Raw genomic sequence first — 12,022 nt, forward strand, 5'->3', positions numbered from 1 at the left:
AATTCAATTTAAAATTTATAAAGCATCCCATTATGTATGGAATTACATATATACTTATATTTATATATAATAAAAAAAAACAATGCTGTTTTTACCTAATAGAAGATCAATCATTTAAAATAAAATATAAAAATAAGAAAATAATATAAAAATATATATTTGTTTTAATATAATTATATATACTTGCATTAATAATTATATTAAAATAATTGTTTTTATATATTTTCCCATTTGTTTTACAAAATTTCTTTGATAATGGATAATTTTTTATATAAAACATGTCTATAATATTTTTAAATATTAAAATAATTAATTTAATCTGAGGAATGTAATTAATTTTATATATCACTAAGCTACTATAATAACAATATTTTTTACCTCATCATAATAATAGTATGCTAAAATTTATATTAAGAGAATCACACATTTTATGATTTTTTTATCACTTTTAATACAAATTTTACTAAATAACATTTTTCTAGCAGAATTTTTAATTTTATAAAAATTATTTATTGGTAGTAATATTGACGCCCAGGCTTTTTTATAAATTAATATAAATTATAAATTTCCTTTTAATAATAAAACATAATATACAAAAAATTAAAAATAATACAAATAAATAAAATTTAAAAATAAAATAATGAAACATAAAGTTGTAAACTCAAGAAATATATATATAATTAATTTATTTTTTAATTATATATTCTTAATGTCGAGGTGTTCATGTTATATGGGTCAGGGTTCTGTACTATGGATTATAGATTTGTTCTATGGAATCTATGTTTTGGGTTAAGGTATATTTTTATTGATTTGTTTATAATATTACCATATTTGTGGTCTTTGGATACTAATTAAATATATGTACCATCCCCGTATGCTTAACTTCGAGATTATGTCTAAATATGCAACAAAAAGGGGATATAGCCATTAATATGAGAGGGTGTGTATAACATATTTTCCATAAAGCATAATATATACAATTGCGTGCTAATATTAATTTAATATGATTAAAATAAAATATCTATATTTCATATATTAATATAGATATTGGCTATATATGAAGTCGTATTATGCAATATCCCAATTGCCTATTATATAAGCCTTGATAACCCATAGATATATTGAATTATGCATATCATAATATGTTTCTTTATTTGATCAAAATTTTATTTAGTAAAACTTATAATTTGTATCATATTTGTTTTAATTTAAATTATATTACGCCAGCTGAACTGTAATAATAGCATTATATATGAGGTTGGGTATTATTATAATAAAATTCATTTTGAATATTCATCTACATTATAATATACCTTCATGTTAATGGGAATATTTTTATTGTTAATTAAACATATTACCAATATATAATAGGTAGTCATAAAATATAGATTCACAAAATATCGATCGGGGTTTGACAACACAACGATATCTATAGAAGATGTTTATGCATTTAACATTTTTAGTAATACATAAAATTGAACTATATATACAATATTTTTTAAGTTTTAATTGTAGTTATTATTCTCTTTTTGTATTCCCTTTGTATTGGTATTAAAATTAGTGTTAATAGAAGTTGCTTTATATGCTTTAATTTATTTATCATAAATGTATAATAATAGATTAATCACTATTAATTTTTAAGCTTTATAATTTTGAGGTATAAATAAATTATATTTTAAAATAGTTAAAAAATAAAATATAAGTATATTAATAAAGTTTAATATTATATTTTGTTCTAATAATTATAAGTAATATGATATATAGAATAACGTTATTGTTATATGCCTATAAATATAATATAATATAATATAATAAATTACTCTACTAGTAACTAATATTGAAATATTGTTTTTTGTGGAAAATTAATATAATTAAACATTAATATTATCGAAAAGACACATAATAATACATTATAAATGTATCATTTTTATATATTTGTTAAAGATCCAATTTGAGATGTGTGGTTTTATATTATAAAAAACTGGATAAATAGAGAAAAGGATATAGACTTAATTAACGTTAAATGACATTTTATTATTTCATATTATATTATCATTGATTAATGAATTATCATTTTTTTATCGTAGAATGAACAAAATATAGAATTTTTAATAAATTATTTGAATGCATATACATTGGTAACTATAACAATAAAATATATAAGATAAAATGAACTATTTAGAAATTTAACGAATAATTATCTAAATTTATATATTAAAAGAACAAATATATCTTATCTCTCTTCTCTTAAAGGGCAATATGACAACTTAATTAAACATCGTTTTCTATTATACTTTAAAATTTGTATCAATACTTATTTATATGTTATATATTTAATATTTACTAAGTATGATTTTAAAATCAATCTACATTCAAAGATTTATTTAATCTTATAAATATATTAATAAGTACGGGTTCAGTGTTAATCGTTGTTTTAACAGAGGAAAATATACGTAAAATAAATTATAAAATTACCTAATAAGTTATATTTATAAATTGAAGTATATATGAATAAAAATAAAGTTATAGGAATCATTAAAATGGATTATGAATTTATATACATTCATTAAAACAATATAAATTTATGTAATTTGCATAGAAAATAGAGTATGTAATTTAATTTGAAAATATTATAATTTTAATAAAACAGTGGTATATAGTATTTGAAACAAGTATATAAGTATTTAATATTTTTTTAAAAATTACTATTTATATACTTTTAATGATTATAGTAATAATAGATTTATTATTTTTTACATATTTACAGGTTCAGAGGCATAAATGTATTTATTAAAACATGAGAAACAAATTTGTATTTTTCTATATTGAGACATAAATATAAGAGGAAGTATTTTAAACTCGTTGCAAAATTACTTAAATTTTTATAATAAAATTATAATGGATATTATTAATAATCATGAATTTAAGCATAAATTATGTTATAGATATGACCAAAATGTACTAGATATCTCCAATTTAAGGCAGTTTAGCTAATTTCAATAAATTATATATAAACTTACTATTGTATTATTAATTTACATTAATTTTAAATTAATACTAAAAATAAAATGTGTTTAACTACAGATAATTGTTATATAGAGAATCCAAATTTACGTCCCCTTTTTTGATACAGTATATATGAAATTAATATGATGCCTTAATTTATAGTTCAAAAATAAATTTCCAATATGTTAACTAGTAAAGTGGTACATACAATTTATTGAATAAAAATGTTTGTTATTACACATTTTTGATATTGTATTATCTATAAATTAATAATACGTTCATTTTAATAGACATTTTTATTTGATTTTTTAAAATTGTTTCTTAGTGTGGAGAGTTTGCTACTTTGTGGAAGTTTTTCCCCGATGAATTAAATGGATCTGGAGAATATTATATTAGTGGTAAAACAATCAAAAATTATTGCCCTAATAATGATTGTAACACTGATATCAATAAGATCCATGCTGGATGTTTATGGTTATTGAATCAATTTTATGGGGATTATGATAAATTTGCGAATAATGCAAATGACAAGATTGATATTGTTATATACATTATGACATGGTTAGGATATAAATTAAATCAAAAGTTAAATACAGAATTTCCAAATATAAATAAATTTTACAATAAACATATGAAAAATGCCAATGAGTATCAAAATCATATAGATGGTGTTACGAAGTATAAAAACTATATTGAGCTTATAAATAAGCACAATTATGTGATGGATATTTCTAATGAAAATATATATAAATTTTATGAAGCATTTAAAACCTTATGCAATATGATTAATAATGCTGATAAAACAGACGGTGGCAAAACATGTTTAGAACATGCTAATAAATTTGTTGTTGAATATCAAAAACTCCTTAATGATAATGATAATAAAGATAGTTCATATAATAAAATATTGTCTACATTATCAAATGATTATAATTCTTTTAAAACCTATAATATTTACCCTACTATACGAACATCACTTCCAGAACTTATAACGGAAAAAAAAATGGAAATTCCTTCAAGTCCTAATGGACCACAAGATGTCTCGCCGAGTGAAACGACAGAATCAGGCTCTGAAAATGAAATATCAGGTTCTGAAACTGAAATATTAGGTTCTGAAACTGAAACATTAGGCCCTGAAATTGAAGTATCAGATTCTGATTCAACATCAACAAGTTTATCAATGTTAAATAAATTAATTTTAATTCCATTTATATTTGTTGCAACATTAATTTTATTAGGAATTACATATAAGGTAAATAATAAGTCAATTAAAAAATACATTCAACACCGAGTAATTTGTGAATATAAATAAATTATACACTTTTTTTAATTTTTATATTAGTATTCGTTATTTGGATTTCGGAAACGAGCTCAAAAACAACATTTAAGAGAAAATCTAAAAAAATAAAGAAAATGAACCATTAATATAAGATTCGAAGAGTAATGATTGTTCCAGGAATATTAATAATGATTGATATATGTTAATAAGCTGTCTATTTGGATATAAGTAATTTTGACCATAATTTTTGGGTATATTAGAATAATTAAATAATATAATGTTATATATGTATATTTATTGTATTTTGTATGTTTTTGCATAATTTTTATATAGTTTTTATGTTGTGGATCAGTGCTGAAATTGTGAAATTCATATTCGGGTTAGGGTTAAATATTATATTGCATTTTATTTTGTATAATTTTAACACTAAATATATGTACCATCCCGTATGTTTAATCTATAAATGAAGTCCAAATATCGAACCAAAAAAGCGGCACTACCATTAATATGAAAAGGACCACATAATATTTTTTCATAAATTGTAATATATATAATTGAGTTTCGCGACAATTTAATATGATTAAAACAAAATGTTTATATTGCATATATTAATTCATATTATGATATATAATAATTATTTATTATATAAAGCTTGTTAATCATAACTATATTGAATTATGCATAACATAATATGTTTCATTATTTGATGAAATATTTATTTAGTAAAACTTATAATTTGTATCATATTTGTTTTAATTCAAATCATGTTATCCAACTGAACCGCAATAATAGATATTCATAAAATATAGATGCATGGAATATCGATTAAGAATCGAGAAAATAACATTGTCTATAAAATATTATTATGCTTATAACATTTTTAATAATAAAATAAAAATCGCACTATATATACAATATTTTTTAAGTTTTAATTGTATTTAATATTACATTTTTGCATTAAAATTAATTAGTATTAATATAAGTTGCTTTATACGCTTTAATTTATCATAAAGATATAATAATACATTGTCACATTAATTTTTAAGACTTATAGTTTTTAGGTATATATAAATTGGAAATAGATCATATTTAAAATTGTTAAAAAATAAAATATAAGTATATTAATAAATTTTCATATCATATTTTGTTCTAATAATTATAAATAATATGATAGATAGAATAGCGTTATTATTATACGTCTATACACATAATCTAATAAAATACTTTACTAATATTGAAATGTTGTTTTATTGTGAGCCTTCATATAATTAAATATTAATTTTGTCGAAAAGACATAATAATACATTATATATTTGTTAATGATCCAATTGAGGATTTGTAGTTTTATATTCTAAAAAACTGGATAAATAAAGAAAATGTTAAAGACTCGATTCATGTTAAATTCCATTTTATTATTCTATATTAACGCGTATTATATTATCATTGTTTAATGAATAATCTTTAATCACAAATATCACTGTTTTATCATAGAATTAATAAAATATAGAATTTTAATAAATTATTTAAATGTATATACATTGATAACTACAACAATAAAATATATAAGATAAAAATGAACTATGTAGAAAACTTACGAATATTTAACGAAATTTATATATTAAAAGAGAAAATACATCTTATCTCTCTCCTCTCAAAGGATAATATAACAACCTAATTACGTATAGTTTTCTATTATACTTCAAAAATTGCATCAATACTTATTTATTTGTTATGTTTAATATTTACAAAGTATGATTTAAAAAAAACATGCATTTAAAGACTTATTTAAACTTATAAATAGCTTAATAAGTACGGGTTTAGTGTTAATTGTTGTTTTAACAGTGGACATGATACGCAAAATATATTGTAAAATTATCCAATAAAGTATAATTCTAAATTGAAGTATATTGAAATAAAGATAAAGTTATTGGACTCATTAAAATAGATTATGAATGTATCTATATTAAATAAAAACAATATATAAATTTATGTAATTTGATAGAAAATGGAGCATGTAACTTAATTTGAAAATACTATAATTTTAGAAAAAACTGTATTATATATTATAAGAAACAAGTATATAAGAATTTAATATATTTTAAAAAATGATTATTTATATACTTTTAAGGATATAGTAATAATATAATTTTTAATTTTTTAGATTTATACAGTATTTAAGTTTTAGGACGTTGTTTGTGTTCTATATTAAAGAATATGTATATATTTTTTAAATTCATTATAAAAGTATATCCATTTTTATAATAAAGTTATACCAAATGTTAGTAAGAATAATATTTTTTGTATAAAATGTATTATGCAACCCTACATTTAAGATAATTTAGATAAATGCCATAAAATAAGTATAATATGATTTTAGTAATAGTAATGTATTATTATTTTATATGAAGTTAAAATTAAGAATAATATGTCTAACTAAAGATAACTGTTATGTAAAAAGCTTAAGTAAATATAACATATATTTTATTCAATATATATAAATAACACCATATCACATAATCCCCAAATAATAACGGAATTTCATTATAATGCCTTCTAAAGTGGTATACATCCTTTTTATTATATTATTCGTATGTTGCATTCCTATAAATTATATTAATTTTAATTTTAGTAGCATTTATATTAACACATTTTTTTGTTTAATTCGTAAAATATATTCTTAGTGCGATGTATTTAATGTGATCAATAAAGCTATTGTCTTCGATCAAAATTCTCAAAATTATACGCTTAATGGTCAATTAATCAATGGTTATTGTCCTAATCTAAACTGTGATAATGATGATAAAAAAGTTAGTTCTGCTTTTATAACATTGCTAACTTTATTTAATGGTATTCCTGATAAGGAAACTTTAGAGAGTGATAAACTTGCTGAATACGCTATTTTATGGTTAAGTTATATACTAAATCAAAAAACACAAAATGGAACCATCACATTAAACGATTTTTATACTGAACATATAGAAAAACATTCGAATTATAATAAGAAAACAACTGATGGTAATGATACTAAGATTAATAAGGAAGTTATAGATAAAAAAAAAGATTTGATGAATATGAAAATTAATATTATATCTAATTTTTATGATGCATTTAAATCATTATGTAACATGCATAGTGAAATTGGTGAAGAAAACTACCAATGCAATAAATGTTTAAAAAATGCTGGAGATTTTTTTGAAAAATATGAACAACTTCAAAATTATTCTGATATTACTGAAAAAGGTTCTTATTCTCAACTATTTTCTAGTTTATCAAATGATTATGAAAAATTTTAAAATGAATATAAAACTCTTGGATGTAATTTCTCACCACTTGTAGCTTGTCCACGAAGTTCAATAACAAAAAATACACTAATTTCAATTGCAATTATATTTGTTGCAGCATCAATTTTATTGGGAGTTTCTTATAAGGTAAATAATAAGGAATTAAAAAAAAATATTATATACATGTAAACATTAACGAACAACTGTACGCTTCTTAACATTTTATATTAGTATTCGTTATTTGGATTTCGGAAACGACCTCAAAAACAACATTTAAGAAAAAAGCTAAAAAAATAAAGAAGAAAACTGATCATTAATATATGACGCTGAGAATAACGATCACCATACTTTAAGATATTTTTATATTTGGAAATAACAAACTTTTATCAAAATTTGTTCATAATTTTTATATAGTTTTTATGCTGTGTGTCAGGGTTGAGGTTATGTTTTCGGAACCCATATTCGGGTTAGGGATAAGTATTATGTCTTTATTTAATTTTTTATAATTTGAACGCTAATTAAATATAAGTACCATCCCGTATGTTTAATCAAATGATGAAGTAAAAATATGTAACCAAAAAAAGGAGTATCGCCATCAATATGAAAATGATCACATAACATTTTTTCATAAATTATAATATATATAATAAGTGTTCATATCGATTTTATATGGTTAAAGTAAAATGTCTATGTTATATATATTAATATAGATATTGACTATATATAAATTAATATTATATATATCATATTTCCCTATTATATGAGACTTGAAAGACCAGTGTTATATTGAATTATACATATCATAATATGTTTCCTTATTTGATGAAAATTTTATTTAGTAAAACTTATAATTTGTATCATATTTGTTTTAATTTAAATCATGTTATCCAACTAAACTGTAATAATAGCATTATGTATGAGGTTGGATATTAATTAAAAGATGATTCATTTGGAGCAATCGTCTACATTATAATATACCTTCAGGTTAATGGATATATTTTTATTGTTAATTAAACATATTACTAATATATAATAGGTAGTCATGAAATATAAATCGAGGTTCGACAGTACAACGTTATCTACAAAATGCATTTTATGCATCTAACATTTTTAATAATACAATTAAAATCGCGCTATATATACAATATTTTTTAAGTTTGAATTGTGTTACTATTCTCTTTTTGTATTTCCTTTACATTTGCATTAAAAATAATTTTTATTAATAGAAGTTGATTTATATGCTTTAATTTATTTATCATAAAGGTATAATAATAGATTAATCATTATTTATTTTTAAGCTTTATAATTTTGAGGTATAAATAAATTATATTTTAAAATAGTTAAAAAATAAAATATATTAATAAAATTTAATGTTATAGTTTGCTATAATACTTATAAACAACTAGGTATATAAAATTAACGTTATTGTTCTAATATATATATAATATTGTATAAATTGCCAAGCGCTAAATACGTTAAATTTGGGAAACATATACAATTATATATTAATGCAAAGTTTATAGAAAAAATATATAATAATTAATTTTATTTGAACTAATAATATTTATATTAGATTATTATATATGCACAAACTTATAAATATATATTTTAAATATAATGTTTTTATGAGATAATATATATTTTTTAAAATGTTATACTTTAAAACAATGAAACAAAAAAATTACTAATTGCTTTAAAGTATTTTTATTAAGCGCATTAATTATTCCGCTGTACTATACAGTGATATAGCAGTAACAATAATAATAGTAATAACAATAGATAAAGTATTATATACGAACAAATCATTAAATTCATTAGATTTGAATACGTTGATATATATTAATTATATATATTATTAAACTTTTAATAAGAATAAAATTGTATGCACAAAACATCATATGAAATATTATAGCCTTCAACTAAGTATGTCTTTAATGTGATAATATTAAAACTAACATTATCAAGCAAAATAAAATTAATAATTCTATAGTTTACTTAAAAATATAGTTTTTCATCATAAAACTAAATATAGTTTATTATAAAATATAAAAGCAAACTATATATTTATAAAACAATTCTAAGCCATTTTTAATTAAGAATTTTAATGTATACATTAATTGAAAGTTTTAAAGGTAGATAATATAATTAAACTATGTAGAATAAATAAATCTTATATGGCTACATCTTTGTCTTAAAAAAACATACTTCCCTTATCTCTCCCCTCAAAGTGCAATATACCAATCTAATACATATAGTTTTCTATTATACTTTAAAATTTGTATCAATACTTATTTATGTATTATATATTTAATATTTACTAAGTATTATTTTAAAAGAAATATACATTCAAAGACTTATTTAAGCTTATAAATACGGGTCCAGTGCTAATTGTCGTTCTAAACCGTGGAAAAGATGTGCAAAATATATTATAAAATTATCTAATAATATATATTTATAAATTTAATTATATAGGAATAAAAATAAAGCTATTGAAAATGTTAAATATAATTGGAATTGATATATATTAAATAAAAATAATATTAAAATCATGTATATGCAATTAAAAAAAGGAACAATACAACTTAATTCGAAAATAATGTAATTTTAAAAAAAACTATATTATATATTATAAGAAACAAGTATATAAAAATTTAATATATTTAAAAAAATAACTATTTATATACCTTTAAAGATTATAGTATAATAGGATTTTGTATTTTTTAGATTTATACTGTATTTAAGTTTTAGAAGAGAAATCGTTAAAACAGGAAATATAAATATATTCCTTTTATATGTTCAAATATACTTTAAATTCATTATAAAAATATATTAATTTTTATAATAACTTATGCAAAATTGTATTATATATACATATGATAAAACATGTATTAAACATCCCCCAAAACAAGATAATTTATCTAACTACCACAAAAGTATATATTGTTCCATATTAATTTAAATTGATATTAAGAATAATAAAAATATTTTTATTTACAGAAAATTTCTGTATATAGGATTAAATAATGTATTACCTATTTTAGTATATAATATGATATCCCCTTAACCTAGAAATTATAAATTATATTCCATCATAATGAATGATGATCTAGTATGTACATTCTTTTATATTATATCTCCTATAAACTTCATTAAGTTTTATTTTAATAACATTTTCTTAATACATATTTTTATAAATTTTTTTTAAATCGTTTCTTAGTGTTCAAACTTTGATTTTTTGAGGGAGTGTTTACCTGATGAATTAGGTGATAAATCAAAATCTGAACTTGAAAAAATTAAAGATTACGAAAAGTACTGCCCTAATAGAAACTGTAATAGTGAGCTCGATAAAATTACGGTTGGATTTTTATGGTTACTTACACAATATTTTACTAAATACCCAATTAAAGGTAAAAATGAATATAATACTGAACCATTTTTTCGATATATTAATTTATGGTTAAGTTACAAATTAAATAAAATCACAGAGAAGAAATTCAACACAATAAACGATTTTTATACTGAATATGTAAATGGTAGTAATAAATATAATAAATTTAAAGAAGATTCCAATAAATTTACAGGTTTTAGTGAATTCATAGATAGACAAAAAGATTTGTTTAATATTAATATTAAAGATCTGTCTAAATTTTATGATGCATCCAAATTAATATGTAATATGTATGGTAATTTTGCAAAGCATATAAACGAGGATGAATTGTTAAATAATGCGATTGAATTTGTTAAAAAATATCAAGAACTTGATGGAGATTCTAATAATACTAATGACAGTGTATGTAAACAAATATTGTCTGATTTATCGACTGATTATGCTAATTTAAAAAGTAAACGTAGCGATATTACATTTCTTCCAGAGATAACAGCAAACATTTCTGCACTAAGATCTAGAGATACATCATCAAGTTCGTCGATAGGAAACAAATTATTTACAGTTTTATCGATATTTGGTGCAATAGCATTTTTTTTAGGAATTTCTTATAAGGTAAATAATAATGAATTTTAAAATAATTTTCATTATATATACGCAAACATTAACAAACAAATCATACGTTTCTTAACATTTTATATTAGTATTCATTATTTGGATTTCGGAAACGAGCTCAAAAACAATATTTAAAAGAAAAAATTAAAAAAATAAAGAAGAGAATGAATCATTAATATATGATTCGAGGATAGTGATTATTTCAGGAATAGTAATAATGGTTTATATATTTTAAGAACCTGTTTATTGGGAAGCAATTTTTGCATAATTTTATATAGTTTTTATGTTGTGGACCTCACGTTCGGGTTAGGGCTAAGTATTATATCTTTATTTAATTTTTTATAATTTGAACACTAATTTAATATATGTATAATTCCGTATGTTTAATCACGAGATTGAATTAAAAAGTCCAAATATCCAACCAAGAAGGGGAATAAGGTAATATGTAATGAATTG

General features: G+C 20.2%; 2 protein-coding genes and 1 pseudogene across 2 annotated transcripts, besides 1 other annotated feature; all 3 read left to right on the forward strand.

The window, feature by feature from the left end:
* Nucleotides 1-3,188: 3,188 nt before the first annotated feature.
* PY17X_0841300 (PIR protein) lies at nucleotides 3,189-4,414 on the forward strand (the record flags this gene model as incomplete). The annotated part of the gene is made up of 3 exons (XM_022955855.1): nucleotides 3,189-3,206; nucleotides 3,332-4,258; nucleotides 4,349-4,414. The coding sequence occupies 3 exons, from the start codon at nucleotides 3,189-3,191 to the stop codon at nucleotides 4,412-4,414; spliced, it is 1,011 nt and encodes a 336-aa protein (XP_022812078.1).
* A 2,417-nt stretch (nucleotides 4,415-6,831) lies between these two features.
* On the forward strand, nucleotides 6,832-7,863 carry PY17X_0841400 (annotated as a pseudogene).
* Nucleotides 6,832-7,863: a sequence feature (YIR protein, pseudogene;~PIR protein, pseudogene).
* Nucleotides 7,864-10,660: 2,797 nt separating this feature from the next.
* On the forward strand, nucleotides 10,661-11,742 carry PY17X_0841500 (PIR protein; the record flags this gene model as incomplete). Its single annotated transcript, XM_022955856.1, has 3 exons — nucleotides 10,661-10,675; nucleotides 10,784-11,566; nucleotides 11,656-11,742. 3 exons carry the CDS (start codon nucleotides 10,661-10,663, stop codon nucleotides 11,740-11,742), a joined length of 885 nt encoding a protein of 294 aa, XP_022812079.1.
* Nucleotides 11,743-12,022: the final 280 nt, after the last annotated feature.

The sequence above is a fragment of the Plasmodium yoelii genome (genome assembly GCF_900002385.2).
Source record: "Plasmodium yoelii strain 17X genome assembly, chromosome: 8".
In the NCBI taxonomy this organism is placed as follows: Eukaryota; Apicomplexa; class Aconoidasida; order Haemosporida; family Plasmodiidae; genus Plasmodium; species Plasmodium yoelii.